The sequence below is a fragment of the Notolepis coatsorum genome (assembly GCF_963971535.1).
Source record: "Notolepis coatsorum genome assembly, chromosome: 15".
In the NCBI taxonomy this organism is placed as follows: Eukaryota; Metazoa; Chordata; class Actinopteri; order Aulopiformes; family Paralepididae; genus Notolepis; species Notolepis coatsorum.
Genome location: NC_140179.1, coordinates 76,370,629 through 76,386,576, shown reverse-complemented (window position 1 = coordinate 76,386,576; position 15,948 = coordinate 76,370,629). Strand labels below are relative to the sequence as shown.

General features: G+C 43.5%; 1 protein-coding gene across 1 annotated transcript in view; it reads right to left on the bottom strand.

Annotated features, from left to right (window-relative positions):
* Window positions 1-1,810: 1,810 nt before the first annotated feature.
* The window catches only part of golgb1 (golgin B1), a 74,660-nt gene continuing 60,522 nt past the window's right edge, over window positions 1,811-15,948 (bottom strand). Inside the window, exons 18-22 of the mRNA XM_084330699.1 lie at window positions 15,510-15,672; window positions 15,263-15,363; window positions 10,686-10,757; window positions 2,539-2,617; window positions 1,811-2,022 (exon numbers count right to left, since the gene is read on the bottom strand). Of these exons, the coding sequence (XP_084186825.1) occupies window positions 1,885-2,022; window positions 2,539-2,617; window positions 10,686-10,757; window positions 15,263-15,363; window positions 15,510-15,672 (553 nt within the window). The 3' untranslated portion in view covers window positions 1,811-1,884. The remainder of the gene's footprint in view (window positions 2,023-2,538; window positions 2,618-10,685; window positions 10,758-15,262; window positions 15,364-15,509; window positions 15,673-15,948) is intronic.

Here is a 15,948-nt window from a genome sequence, read left to right as displayed (position 1 = left end):
ATTCGGTTGTGTAAGTAAGAGTCAGGATGTGTGGGAGTACAACGCCATGAAAAGAAGATTTAAGTAGTCATTCTTACCAACAGTGATCTATTGAAAATACAGTGGAGAGGGGATTGTGTGAAGACACAACACAGAGAGGATTATGTCAATAGATAGTAGACATTTAACTGTTTTTTAACACATGGGCAATAAATTATGTTACATACAGGGATTCTCAATTGCAACGGACATGACTAAAATCAACAGCGTTCTATCTCAGCTGGATTGGACCCACATTGCACCTTAATGGTGACGTTAAGTCATAGAATAACACCTAGATCTGTGCAATAAAAAGCATGGACAGGTAACCTGATTGGATACATAAAAAGAACTCCCGCGTCCAGTTGACATACATCATATAAACTGTACACCTCTATAGAACATACCGACTCTCATACTATACATGTCCTGTTTTTAAAGGTGATTTTATATAAAAGGGAAGTAAAAGAAAATAATCCTTGTGGTCGGAATGTACTGTGTTAAGTCTTAACAAGAATTGCACTCTGCTCCCTTTCGGTGTCCATTTTGTGCACGACAGGCGAGGACAAACCCTGAACCCCAAGCCATCTAAATGTACTGTAAAGTGACCCTTTCACATCCTAATCTAAAGGCACGTGAAACATACTACCAGTACCTGCGCCAAAAACATTTGATTGTGAATTTAAATATCATCTAATATATACATGTTCTTAAAAAGTAAAATCAAAGCCATTTTCATTTATAGAATTAAAATACTCTAAAATATTTTGAGGCCGGACTTCCACCAGTGCCTTTTCCCCTTTGCCAAAAATGTGTCCAGATTCTTTTTTTGGAATAACTGGTCAGTCACAGACTCAACATCATACAAGGTAAAAATGAACGAGCATTTAGACTACCCTTCCGTAAATCTTAATACTTTGGCTAAAAAGGCTCAGACACGTTTCATGTAGTGTTGTATCAAAAGTGCATCGTTTGTGTCTTTCGGTTTCTCACCTCCCCTTTCAGCATGTTATTAAATGTAACAGTACGGTGATGGTTTGACTTTACGCTGCATTCCATTCATAGTTGGATGTCGGAAAATTCACAGTTGGGAGTTCGCAATTGCGAACTTCAGTGTGTTCCTCCAAGGGTCTAGCTCGGAAAAACCTTCCGGAGAAACACAAGCAGCGGGCGTTTGTGTGGCTGGTTTCTGGGCACTATTATTATGCTGAGAAACTGAACTGAATCACCACACGCAGGCGTTTTTCTGTTGAGAATCAAGCTTAAAAAGGTGCATCCTAAAGACTACACACATAATAAAAGCAATGTAGTTTACAATTTACAGTGTATGCGCCACCATATTACATTGCACTACTTTTATTGTCTTTTATACCTATTCTTATGTCTGCAATTTATGCATGTTTTTTTATTCTGTCAATTTGTGTGCTGATTTTATGCCTATGTTCACTTTATACAAATTGCTGTGGTGCACTCTGGACTGCGGTCCATGTGTGAAAAGTACTATATAGTTGTTAATATTTATTATTGTTATATTGTAGAAATGTATGCATTGAAATGTCTGTAAGTCTCGACGACATTGAAAATGAGGGTGACCTCAATTGTCTTTTCGAGAATAAATAAAGGTTGATGATGATGATAGCGACTAGTGAGATAGTGAGACAACTGCATCTCAGAAAACTCTTTGAGTTGAGAAATCATGCCAGAGTTTTCTACCAGGAATCAAAGAGCCACTCCATTGCATCTTTCCTAGTAAGTCATAATTTCCGACTTTGTGACATGTATGGAATGCAGCATTAGTCCCAAGTCACATCTCAATTTCCTCTTCCTCTATTTTCTGTGTTTCTTAAAATGGGGGGGGGGGGGGTCTCAAAGATAGCCCCCCAGGCACAGCAGTAGCAGGGCGTGTACAGTGAGCAGGTAGAGGGAGAAGAGGAGCGGGGTGCGTTGACGTGAGCAGAAGGCCGTGCGCAGCATCCGCACCAGGCCCGGGCCAACTCTCCGAGTCTGGGATGAAAGAGAGAGAGAGAGATGGGAGGGAAGAAGAAATGACAGGAAACAAGACATAAATCCATAGGAATTTGATTGACAGAACAGCCATTTCCGTTCAAATCTAGTCTCTTAACCCTTTCACTGCCACACTACAGAAGGTTAACCCTTTCACTACCACACTACAGACCTTATGTAGTGTGGTTGTGAAAGGTTAACCGTCTAGTGGGGTAGTGAAAGGGTTAATGGTCATTTTGCCGGTATGCCATAAAATGGCAGCCAAGGCTAGAATTTTGTTTTGTTGTGGTAACAGTTGTCATGCGAGTGTTTGGTTTGGTGCGCAAGACTCAAGGTTGATGCAACGGCATCATTTGAATCAACATGTCGTGTGTTAGTCGTTGTCCACGCGTGAAACAATACTGATTTCCACAGAATTTTGGCCAATCATAGTAGACTATACAAATCCTTAGTCTGGGACAGGCCTAGTATTAAGACACAATGGACTCGGGTGGCGAGACATTAGTTGGAGCTTACTCGAGTGGGAGCTCCTTCTGGTGGCTCGATGAAGACCGCCGTCTCTGACTGCTGAGAAGCCCACTCACCCCGGGTGTAGCTGTGGACATTAAGAAGAGGCACACGGAACATTATTGTCATACATTGTATGATGGCTACATGCAAGATTTAATTCCTGGTTTTTAGATGCAAAGCACAATAATAATAAATTGTATTTGTATTGCACTTTTCGTTCACTAGGATCCCAAAGTGCTACAGGGTTAAAACATAGTTAAGAAAATGTTATAATTGGGGCGCCAGGGTGGCGCACCACATACAGCACTGCGGTGCAACGCGGCCGTTCCGGGTTCGACTCCCGGACCCGGCGACCTTTGCCGAATGTCTTGCCCCCTCTATCCTCCCATACTTCCTCTCTCTCTCGCCCGGAAAAAAACAATAAAATATCTACCAAAAACACAATTAAAAATAAAATAAAATTATTATTAATAATAATAAAATAAAATACAGAATAGAAATTTTTATAAAAATAGAACAGTTAAAAACATAGTATAAACTGAAAATGAAAGACAACAGACAAGAAAAAAATGTAATCACAAGAAAAAAAAAGAGCTAGCAATCAAAGGCCTTTTGAAACAGGTTTTCAGGCCTGCTTTAAAACAGTCCAGGCTCTGTGGCGCCCTCAGCTGGATGGGGAGGCTGCTTTAAAACAGTCCAGGCTCTGTGGCGCCCTCAACTGGATGGGGAGGCTGCTTTAAAAAAGTCCAGGCTCTGTGGTGCCCTCGGTTGGATGGGGAGGCTGCTTTAAAAGAGTCCAGGCTCTGTGGTGCCCTCGGTTGGATGGGGAGGCTGCTTTAGAAGAGTCCAGGCTCTGTGGCGCCCTCAGCTGGATGGGGAAGCTACTCCTCATGCAGTAGTACACCGGCAATGTACTTGATGAATTGAAAACGGAGGACCCTGATGTAAACAAGACGAAAGTCTTTCTCTGGTCTTCATCCCCTTAACACATTCAGGGCCATTGGGATGCGTCTAATATCACTCAAGAGGACCAGCAAATGTAAACAGACTTGGGGCTGTTTGTAGAGCTAAATCTATACTTTAGTATTGCTATCTGTCCATTCTCATTGTCAATCAAGACCATAAACGGTCCCTTCAAAATGGCTTAAAGGAAAAAGAAATCATCAATACGTTCTCATTTTATAGCGCCGTGAATATAAGCGTTATAAGGGATTCCGGCTAGGATATTTCCTGGAAGGCGAGATAAAGGGCTAATAACTACTAACGTTATATCCAATGGCATTTCCGTTATACAGATGCTACAGTTAAAACTCAAACTGCATATGATCGGCACGATCCTCAAGCATGTATGCATGAAAGGGGGGGGCGGGGGACGTTGTTTCTTATTATTGATTACCAATAACCGTGTTCGTCTAAGTAGCCACATAGGCCGATCGTATCGTATCATAACAAGGCTCGATCGGGCTGTAATTTACGTGAAAAAGATCTTACCATGAGCCGGTTGGATCCCCCCGTTATCGATCGCCATCTGGTAGATCGATATGTCCATTGGCTGATGATAAATCCCCTTATTGCATAGTGAAATCCGCAATCCAAAACGTAATCCAAGCTAAAGGCTGCACATCCAGAATCCAGCTAACTGAAAACTCCATTGAAAGTAAAAAAAAAGAATGCTCCGTTCAGCCACAGGGCACACTGCATTATCGCGACAGCGCCCCTAAGAGGATCTGGCCGGTATTGCACTTTGGCAAATTCAAAGAGTAGGGTACATCTGCAGTGCAGCTCGGCGACCTTGAATAGGTTATTAAAATGGAATAAAAGGGGCGGTAAGGTGGCGTAGCGGTTCGTCACCAACGCCGGAGATGCTGGATTTGCGTGTTCGAATCCAGCTCCCGGTGTTGTCACCAGCTTGGCTGGCCGTTCACACTAATACAATTGGCAGTATTAGAGGGTGGGAAAGCTGGCGGGTGGGTCCTGGGCGTTGTGGACAACCCTACAGTTCGGTCGGGGCGCCTGCTCAGCGAGGGGAGGATCTGGAGAGAGGTAGTGCGGCCTCCCACACGTTACACTCTCTCCCAGTGAGAATCTACGCGGCCAGGCTGCCTGTAGCTGTTCCGCAACCGTTCCTACTTCCGGGGTAGGCCTGATTGGCCCCGACAGGCACGTGACCCGCCGCGGCCACGCCCCGCGGCAGCCCCAGAAGCAAGCGCGCTACTGCTGGAGTTCGCTTCGCCTTTCACATCGCTGCCGTTGGCGAAAGCAGGATGAGAGCAGGATGAGAGGCGAGAGCGTAGCGCGCTTGCTCCTGGGGCTGCCGCGGGGCGTGGCCGCGGCGGGTCACGTGCCTGTCGGGGCCAATCAGGCCTACCCCGGAAGTAGGAACGGTTGCGGAACAGCTACAGGCGGCCAGGCTGGCTGCCGGCAGGCTGCACATGCGTCGGAGGAAAGCATGTGACAGTCTCCGGCCTCTCGGACCAACAGTAGGGGAAAGTGCGCAACAACCAGGAAGGGTGGGATGGGAGAAAAATCGGAAAAAGGAGGAAAAAGATTTATTAAAAAAAAATAAAAAATGGAATAAAAGCCAAAACAACTTGCCACGTATATATCCGTGCTTCTGTCCACAACGGGTGGAATCGAAACACGTATATATCCGTTGTTCGTCCCCATTGTGTTAACAATCACATTTACATTGTCATTTAGCTTACAAGTTTTGTACAACAAAGATAGCAGGAAGGGTATAACTCTATCAGCTGAGTAACAATGTTCATCAAAGTATTGAGTGCTACAGTGTAGGTTAGTATATTAGGAAAAGTAAGGTTAGTTAGTACTGTACCCATTCTGCAATCTGTTAATAAAGTTTTCAATCAATCAATCAATCAATCAATCAATCAATCAATGTCACTGTTATCTCAAAGTTAAGCCACGCTGCCTCTAGTGGCATCTCAAAGGCATGGCACTTTCAATCCAGAAAGACAATGCTTTGCAATAGACCTGTCGCTAAACCACGCCCCAAATAGAATTTGTCCAATCATATCACAGCGAAAATCCTCGCTGGCAAAAAACTCGGACATCAACAGAAAAGCCATTTGTAGGGCGCATCAAACCAAACGTCTGTGATCAAAACCACTGTGAAGAGTTCAGTTTCTATGTTTATTATCTAGCTAATATCTGATGGTGAAACGCTGTGCGTGGGGTACCTGTAATTCGGACACCAGGTACCCTGAAAGACTGGATGGAGGAGTATATTTTGTACCTTTTCCGAAGCCCAAAAGAAAACTCGACAAATGCAAGCGGTGGATTATGCTGTGTCGTCGACCACATACACAACTGAATGTGAAGACCATTTCCAAGGACACTTATGTTTGCTCAAAGGTAAGGTAAATTCATAAAGACATAATATTTGACGGCATGTATTAGAAACGTAGACCAAACTATTAGTTAGCTAACGTTAGCTGCAAGCTAGCTAGCTAGCTGGTGTTATCCTAGCTAGCTAGCTACAGTGTTATCGACATCAACTTTGCTGTCATTAGGGCGGCTACGTGGCGTAGTGGGCAAGGCGCTCGCCACGAATGACGGAGACGCTGGGCTTGCCTGTTCGAGCCCAGCGCTCCACATTGCTTTCAGTTTAGCTGGCCGTCCATACTAATACACATTTGCCGTATTAGGGGGTGGGAAACTGATGGGTGGGGATCGGGCGTTGTGGACAGCGACTCCTACAGGTCGGTTGGTGCGCCTGCGCAGTAGAATCAGGAAGTGTCTGGGGCAGCGTGAGCCTCCCACGCGTTACTCCTCGCCACTGAGAGATCGAGCTGCGCAGGTGAAAAGATGCGACTGCTGTTACCTCAAGTACCGGAGGGGACTTGTGCTATGTATGACTTAGTCCACATTGCAGCCGGCTTGTGGGAGGCAAGAAACAGCGTTCGTGACAGGGGAGGGTTGAATTGGATGATACGAAATTGGGATGGGAGAAAATATAGAAAATGGGAGAAAAAGTGGATAAAAAAAAAACTTTGCTGTCATTAATTTGCTGTCTGACTTTTCTTCCTCGCTAGTTAGCTGGTGTTTTTAGCTAACTTAACGTTTGCGTCTTTTCCCCTCAAAGCACTTCTGCCGGCCTGTGGAGCAGCCTCACCCAAATGGAAGAAGGTGGACAAGAGGAGCGAGATGAACGATTGAGAAATCAACAAGCACAAATCGAATCACTGACGAGTATAAATACTGTTCTGAGACATAATCAAGTACCAAATAGATTAACACCAGAGGTCTTGCAGAACAGCCGTGTACCAGCCTATTTCAAATATGCCACTGGATTCACTTATGATCAATTCAATAATCTATGTACTGTGTTTAGTATACCTAGCAGTGAAACAGCACAGCAAACTTCAGTCCCTTTGACATATAGCAGAAGTGATTGGCAAATTAACACAATGCCCCTGCGTGTGCAGCTCTTGCTTGTTCTTATGAAACTGAGACAAAATCATGATTTAAAAGATTTGGCATTTAGATTTATGATTGATGAACGAAGTGTTGGTACTTTGTTCAATGCATGGGTGGACTACATGTTCACAGTTCTAGGGGAACTACCCGCATGGCCTCATAGACATAATAATGGCACAAATGCCAGGAAAGTACAGAGAGGAATTTCCTACAACGATGGCAATATTAGACTGTATAGTTAAAAAAAAACGTCCAAAGCTACTCAACCTACAAGTCTGCAAACACATTGAAATCTCTCATAGCATGTGATCCACGAGGTTCTGTAATATTTTGTTCAACTCTTTTCACTGGATCTATGTCTGACAAAGAAATAGTTAGGCAGAGCAACTTTATTAAGCTAATGAAAAATCTGCTTAAACATGGCTATCTGCAGGAAGGGGATGGGCTTATGGTAGATAAAGGATTTTTAATTGAAAATGACCTACAAGAAATTGGACTTGAAATAAACATCCCACCCTTCGTCAGAGGAAAAAGGCAGATGCCCTCTACAGATGTCTGCCTGACAAAAAAAAGTGGCTGCACACAGGATACATGTTGAACGTGCTATATCAAAGATAAAGAAATTTAAAATTGTGTCAGAGGATCCCTAACATAAGGTTGACAAACATCAACCAGATCTGGTATGTTGTGAGCATGCTGTCTAACTTCCAGCCAAGAATACCCTTACCTGATAGCTCAAGCCACAACCAATGGGGTAGTCCTTTCCACCTACTGCTACCTATAGTTAACGATGTAGCTTATAGGTGTGCCTCTCATTCCTCTGTGTCTTATATATTTTCTCACTGATTCCTGACTCTTTCCTAAAGGCAGAAAGATACATGTTACGGTTAACTGTGTTATGCATAGTATTAACTATTCACTGTAGAAATGTATCGGATGTTATGCCTATGCTATTATTCTTTCACATCATGCACATCAAACTGCATGACTGTGCAAAATTTTTTTTTCAATAAACTGTGAATGAGCACCATTTTGCCTTTATTACCAAATGTATCTGTGTTTTTATTGTGCTTTGAAACGACCGGTTAGGAGTGTAGGTGGGGATCACTTTTGCCACCACTGCAGAGGTTATAGGCTGGCCTGCTACCTTCTTCCCTCTGGGTTTATGCCACTGCTGTGGCCGACTTGTACAGGCAGTGTCTTCATTTTATGCACGAGAAATGTCTAAACTGTACATGAGCCCAATGATGTGTGCACAGTACCCTGGTGCCCTATGGTTTCAACAGAAATGAGAAGGGGAGAAAAGAAATAGGCTACTGTTTGAGAACACTGCTCGTACTAGCTGCTACTTGAATATAGCTCCCCTCTCAGGGCGGCTACGTGGTGCAGTGGGCAAGGCGCTCACCACGAATACTGGAGACGCTGGGTTCGCCTGTTCGAGTCCAGCGCTCCACATTGCTTTCAGTTTAGCTGGTCGTCCGTACTAATACACATTGGCAGTATTAGGGGGTGGGAAACTGATGGGTGGGGATCGGGCGTTGTGGACAGCGACTCCTACAGGTCGGTTGGTGCGCCTGCGCAGTAGAATCAGGAAGCGATGGGGGCGGCGCCCCTCCAAAGCGCAGACCCCTGACGCTGAAAGATCGCGCCGTGCAGGTGAAAAGATGCGACTGCTGTTACCTCGAGTATCGGAGGGGACTCGTGCTATGTATGACTTAGTCCACATTGCAGCCGGCTTGTGGGAGGCAAGAAACAGCGTTCGAGACAGGGGAGGGTTGAATTGGATGATACAAAATTGGGATAGGAGAAAAATAGAAAAATGGGAGAAAAAGTGGATAAAAAAAAAGATATAGCTCCCCTCTCCACTAAAATTTATCAGCAATAGTAGTAATCATGGATTATCTTCATAGTTCTTGTAATCTTCAATCAAGTCAACTGTAAGTAATGCTTGAGAGTAGCTAGCTAACGTTATATATAGCTAATGCTTGCATCACCATGGAGGTCTAAGGTAAATGTGTATCTCATGAACGTACTTTTCCACTGCATATTGTAACCCTCTCTGTCTGCTTCTAGATGAAATATTTGTGTTATCTTTAAAAAACAGGTCTATTACCTGCTGTGGTAAATCTCCCGCTTGCATCACAGTCAGGAAAGGGGCTACCTGCGGCCATCGTCAAGTCATTCACGGTCGACTTTGTTTGTCCGAGTTTTCAAAGGGGGCGTGGCTTAGCGATAGGTCTATTGCATCTATGACCCTGTTGTCTAATTGAATCACCCGTTGATGTATTCAAACAGCATTGGTATGATGATACAAATATGCACCCAGGGTTCCCACAGACATTGTGAAATAAAATGCAAGGACTTTCAAGTACTTTTCCAAGCACTATTTTTTATTTTAAAAGGGCATTTAACAAATCCAGTGCCAAAAACGGGTTTACTCGTTATTGCCCGCCAATCGAATAACGCCAACAATGAGTTTACTAGTTTTTATGATCGTTATTTCCTTTATTCGTTATTGGCATTCATAATTCATCCAGGAAGGCTCCGGGAGCCAGCTGGACCCTGTCTGATATTTCAATGCCTCAATACCGCCGCCTGGTGGAATTCGGGTGAGTTGCACTCCACTCCACAGCGTCTCCAGCATTGGTGGTGAGTGCCTTGCCCACTGCACCACCTGGCCGCCCCCGAGATATCTTATGTTGATCAAGACAAACACTCGAGTGCATTTGATCGCTTTCGAGACGCAAGAATCAATATGCTTTCGGCGTTTATTGCGTCATACAAACGGAAAATGGATCTAGCAGATCAACGTCAAATAATTGGATTTCTTTTTCTCCAGACGCATCGGCGACAGGTAAGAGGAATCTAACGTTAATTCCAGCTCGATTGTTCATTTATTTCATTGCAATCCATCTGCTCAACGTATGATGTCTTACTAAGGAAAGCCGTTACTGACAATCAAGGAATCATAAACGACGCCCCCAACCCCTTTCCTTCACGTATGATGGGAGCATAATGTATACCGAGCATATGCATTTGAATTTTTTAATATAGCGTGTATAGGAACGAAATGTGTAATAGGCATCGGGGCCTATAACTCGCGTTCTAGGAATTACTGCTATACACTCCAAAAACATACTTATATTCACAACGGTACTAACACGACAATGTATGAATGGAAAAATATAACGATACCCGATGTTGAATGGGCCATAGTAATGTCGATATAGCTATAATATTTAAAAAGTTATAGCCCTGCAAAGAAGGTGAGCGACTCCATAGGCTTACAGCACTGGCAGAGAGTGGTATATGATGGGCAAACTGTGTGGCACAGAATGTGTTAAAAGGATACAATTCATTTTATAAAAAATAAAATAAAAAAATCAGATCCAATATTTATAGTTTAAAACCAATTTTTCCGACAATTGATTACACTTCAGATAAAGAAATTTAATAAAGAACAATTTTTATCATGGATGAACAACACTGTGAATGCGAATGGTTGATTTGAATTTCAATGACTTTTTAAGCACCTTGTTTAAAAAAAGTTGGCTGTTTTCAAGGAATTCCAGGCCTTGACTTTTTTTTGTAAAATATTAAGCACTTTAAGTACTTCAAGGACCTTGTGCAAACCCCTGTATGCACCTGCCAGGGTAATATATATATAAAAACGAACTGGATAACTAAAGCAAAGCCTTCATTACGTTACGTCTTACAATTTGATTTGATCCTGTGCAGCCATTAGCTGCTCCTCCACAGCCGTCCTCTGCTCCGTCTCCTCCTCCAGCCTGCAGAGAGAAGGTTCAGTTAGTCAGGGTTCCCACAGACGGTGCAAAATTAAATTCAAGGACGTTCAAGTACTTTTCCAAGCACTATTTTTCATTTGAACTCAATCAGTGCCATCCATGTAATATTACGTGTTTGCTCGCCATGCATTGGGTGCCAATCACGTAATATTACGTTTTGGATCGTTTGATCTTTTTACTTTGATCCCCACTCTACAGACTTGCCCGGAGCGATCTGCATCACGTTGGCACATCCACATACACTAGAACTGCAATGCCGATCGACTAGCACCAGGTGGCAGTATCATCTGTGTCTGAACTGGAGTGGCTTGGTGTCGATACGCAGCCTCCTCTTTTTTTCCTTGATAGGGGCCCCTCCTCCTGCTTGAACAGAGATTCACACTGATCGCCCCGAAATGTCGTTGCCTAAGCGTATTTTACCATCAAAACATGTATAGACATATACACTGGTAATCACGATGGCGATGCGATCACTTGGAATTATTCTTCTTGGAATACCTTCTGGCTAAGGTAAGGTACATTATAGGTCTATTTTACCGAATCTAAAACGTGTTTTTCTAACGATCACATTTATGGGCTTCACCGGACGAAAAACATGCTCGACAAACACGATCACAGTTTTGAGTTAAAACGACCTATATACCTTTGATTTGGGAGTATTTGGGGTTTCAGGGGATCAACCAGAACGGTTTGGGCTTATTGCATATAACGCATTTTATCTCGCAATCTACGGAAAAAGACTGGATTATCTTGGAAATGCGCGATGTTTAGCATGTAATAAACTACAGCGTGTAGAAACAAACAATTTTCCCATGTTGCACTACAAGTAATGTCTGTCAAAATGAGCCACACCATGTCTCCACAGCTATAATACAGAACACACACACAGCTTCGCAAACATAGTGAAACGACCGCGGAAACTACTATCAAGCTGGCAATCTAGCGGTAAAGATAAGCGATACGCACGGCACTGAAAGAGTTAAAAGGGCATTTAACACTTTCAGTGCCATTCACTGAAAAACATGTTTCTGACGCCCAACCGTTGAGTGCCAATCACGTGTTAACACGTTTCTGGATCGTTATTTCTTTTATTCGATATTTCCATTTATAATCCATCCAGGGAGCCCTGTGTTATCATTGGGAATGGGTCTGGAATCACAAAAGTCCAATACCGCAGGGCGGCTGGGTGGCGCAGCGGACATTGTGCTCGTCACCAACGCGACCAAAGAGACACCGGGTTCGACTCCAGCTGTCGGCGTTGCCTCCGGCTTGGGCCGGCCGTCATACTAACTCAATTGGCAGAGTTAGCGGGTGGAAGTCGATGGGTGGTAATCTGGATGTTGTGGACAGCGACTCCTACAGGTCGGTTGGGGGACGCCTGCACAGCAGAGACAGGAAATGGCGGGGGTAGTGTGAGCCTCCCACACGTTACACCTCGCCAATGAGAGTCCGCGCTGGCAGGTGAAAAGATGTGACAGGCTGCCTCCACATGTATCGGAGGGGACATGTGATATGCGAGCAACGTTCAAGACAGGGGAGGGGAGAATTGGCACAACAAATTGGGATGGGAGAAAAATAGCAAAAAGAGAAAAAGTGGATAAAAAAAAAAAAGTCCAATACCGCCGCCTGCCGCCTTGTGGCCGCTACTGCACTTCCTTTAACGGTTCCCGGTCGCGGCTCACGGCGGCGTGATGAAGTGACGTCATCAGTTTGTGACGCTCTGTACCGAAAACGTAGTCCATTTCCGGGTTTTTTTCGGCGTGGCATTATGACGTGGCCTTGAAACTACACGCTACTTTTTATTTTGTCTTGATAAACCAATAAATGACTGAACCAGGATCATTTCAATTCGATGCTAAATAAACTTTTACGCACGCGTAAAATGTGCCAGATATAATTTTACATGCGTTACATTTTTATCAATATCTTGGCCATTTTTTGTGCTAGAATGAAACGGAAAAGATTGGGAGGAAGTGACGAAGGAGGCGGAAGTTTACTGCCAGAAAAGAAGTGTAGAAGAAGCCTGCACAATTCGTCCACTAGATAATTTCTGTCGGACAGTTAGTAGTTAGTAGTTCGACTTTTATAACAGTAGTAGTAGCAGTAGTAGTAGCAGTAATAGTAGTGGTAGTAGTAGTAGTAGCAGTAGTAGTAGTTGTAGTAGCAGTAGTAGTAGTATTAGTAGACGTTTTAGTAGTAGTAGTTTGAGCTATCCTGTGCTAACGTTGACGATCCAGTGAGGAGGAGCAAGGAGCAGAAGGAGCAGAAGCCCTGCCTTCAACCAGTTCAGTGAGACATGGAAAGAGGGCTAACCAAGACAGGTGAGAGACTTATTATTATTGTTATTATTATTATTATTATTATTATTATTATTATTATTATTGCTTTTGTTTTAGTTATTACTCTGTTCATAAAAGTTGAAAATAATGTATTTTTACATGTCATTGTCTACAGCAATGATTTGCCTGGGACATCTAGGGGGGCAGGGCGTGCCCAAGCCAACCCTAACCCTAACCCTTATTACTAGGTTTGCAGACTTTGTACGCAATATATACAGAATGGAATATTGAGTGTATATACAGTGTGTGTGTTGTATGAGCAGTGTTTTATATGTACAATGTGTGTGCCATTTATGTGCAGACATGATGAGCAGCCTGCTCCAGTCCGACGCAGGACAACCCAGGCCAGGCCAAGACGTCCAGCCCAGGCAGGAGATCAGGCAGGAGATCAGACGCCCTGGAAGACCGACAGTGATCCTGATCCAGCCCCTCAGCCCCTCCGGTTCATGCCGTGCAGACCCCCAGGACCGCAGCTAGACCCCCATGCCACGTATACACAGGTAACACCTGTCAAAAGGCATTACAGTTTGACAGGTGCAATATTTTTTTTGGATACGCCTCAGGCATCCTGCACTCTATATGACTGCACTCTAGTCATATGTGTACTGTATATATGTATATTGAATATCCCACAATTTAATTATTTAGTTATTTTTTACTTTTTTACTGTAAAACTTGTTTTTTTGTAAAAAAAAATTCTCTTTACTGATTTTGTAAAAAAAAAAGCATGCTGGTGATCATTTCCAGTTGAGAATCAAAATTTCGTCTGTGTTTATTACCTGTGTATGGAGAAAATAATGCTTTGTAAATTGAATTCTGATCTGTTCTCTTTTGTTTATGTAAATATGCTACCCGAGGGTGCATTTCCACTGTTTTATATCCTTGATTTGATATGTTTGCATTGGTTTATACTAAAAATAACACATTTTCTCAATCCGATTTTGTGTTTTGTGTTGTACATTATGCAGTATACAGTATATACAGTATTATACAATATGAAAACTAACTGTCAGGTCATATATGTGAGGCTGTGCTGAAAAAAAAGATACCAAACATACCATGGTAAAACATTTTAAAATGGGAATTATACAATTTAAATCAAAATTAGCCAAAACATTGAAATATCCCAAGACCTGCAAGAGTGTTAAAACTATGTGGCTTGGCGTGTGTGTCGATCTAAAGTCTCCAGGCGGAGTCTTCCTTGTCGGGCAGGAAAAGCGGTTATAACACATGCATTGATGAGAATCAAGCGCTCCCGGTTCATGTTCTTTGGTGGATTATGTTGGCAACACGATCGTCATCAATACTTGGAATGGCGATCAGATAATTGGAATATTCTTTTTGGGGCAGATCCTAGTCAAGGTAAGAGCTATATGGTATCAATCTTGCGTTGATCCAAAAATGCCTTCATTGCGATCAGAGCGTGTGCGTGTAATTTGTGTGTGTAACGTATTCCGTTGGTGACGATCAGAGCATCAAAAAACGACCCCCCCCTTTCACGCATTCATGATGACAGCTTGCTAGGATAACTCATTTACATAGGAGACAGCTTGTTATAACTAATTTACCTAGGAGATAGCTTGCTAGGATAACTATTAACCTAGAAGACAGCTTGCTAGGATAACTAATTTACCTAGAAGACAGTTTGCTAGGATAAGTAATTTACATAGGTGACAGCTTGCTAGGATAACTAATTTACCTAGAAGACAGTTTGCTAGGATAAGTAATTTACATAGGTGACAGCTTGCTAGGATAACAAATTTACCTAGAAGACAGTTTGCTAGGATAAGTAATTTACATAGGTGACAGCTTGCTAGAATAACTAATTTACCTAAGAGACAGCTTGTTAGGATAACTAATTTACATAGGAGGCAGCTTGCTAGGATAACTAATTTACATAGGAGATAGCTTGCTATAACTAATCTACCTAGGACACAGCTTGCTAGGTTTAGTTTGCTGCAGAAAATACAGACCTTAGCATACAGCTGCAATACTACCTAAGGAGGCGGGGAGTTTATAGGAAAATGTAATTTCCCCAATACTGTTTTCAATACACAGTGCTCCCTCAGATAATTGAAGTGCATTGAATTCTTGACAAACGGAATGCGTCTCCAGGGATCAGGAGAGATGTAACTATGGATACGGTACCTGCGCTGTAGCTCTTTGACATCAGCCATGCAGGTCTGGTTCTCTGTGGGGCTGCTGCGCTCCTGTGGGGCACCGGGGGCGCTGTCCACCTCTTCCGTACCCTGTCGGAAAAAAGACGATATTGAATGGTGCGATATTGTGTCGACTATGTTTCTTTTTAAACGAAGCTGCACTCAATCAAATTCCAAATCAGCTTTTGGTTACAAAAAGTCAAAATAAAAGCAGGGAATGTTGTGGATGTTTTGACCTCTCTCTGGTAGTGCTCCTCCACCAGGGGTTGGGGCTTGGAGGCCCGGGTCTCCTCCAGCAGGGCTGTGAGCAGGCGGAGCTGCTGGTCGCGCTCTGAGAGCGTGGCGAGGGTGTGCTGCTTCAGCTGCTCCACGTGAGCCATCCAGTCAACACGCTCAAGGCTGAACACACACGCGCACACACACACACACACACACACACACACACACACACACACAGACATACACACACACGCACACACACACAGTCAACTGCTAACCCAAACCTTGTATGCTAGTGTCAGTAGCATATAGAAAAGCTGCTGTGTGACAACCAAATTTCCCCCATGGCGATCAATCAATCAATCGCGGTCAGGTGGCGTAGCGGAGATTGTGCTGGTCACCAATGCAAGAGGCTGCGGTCTCGACTCCCGGGGGGTCAGCATTGCCTTGGCTTGG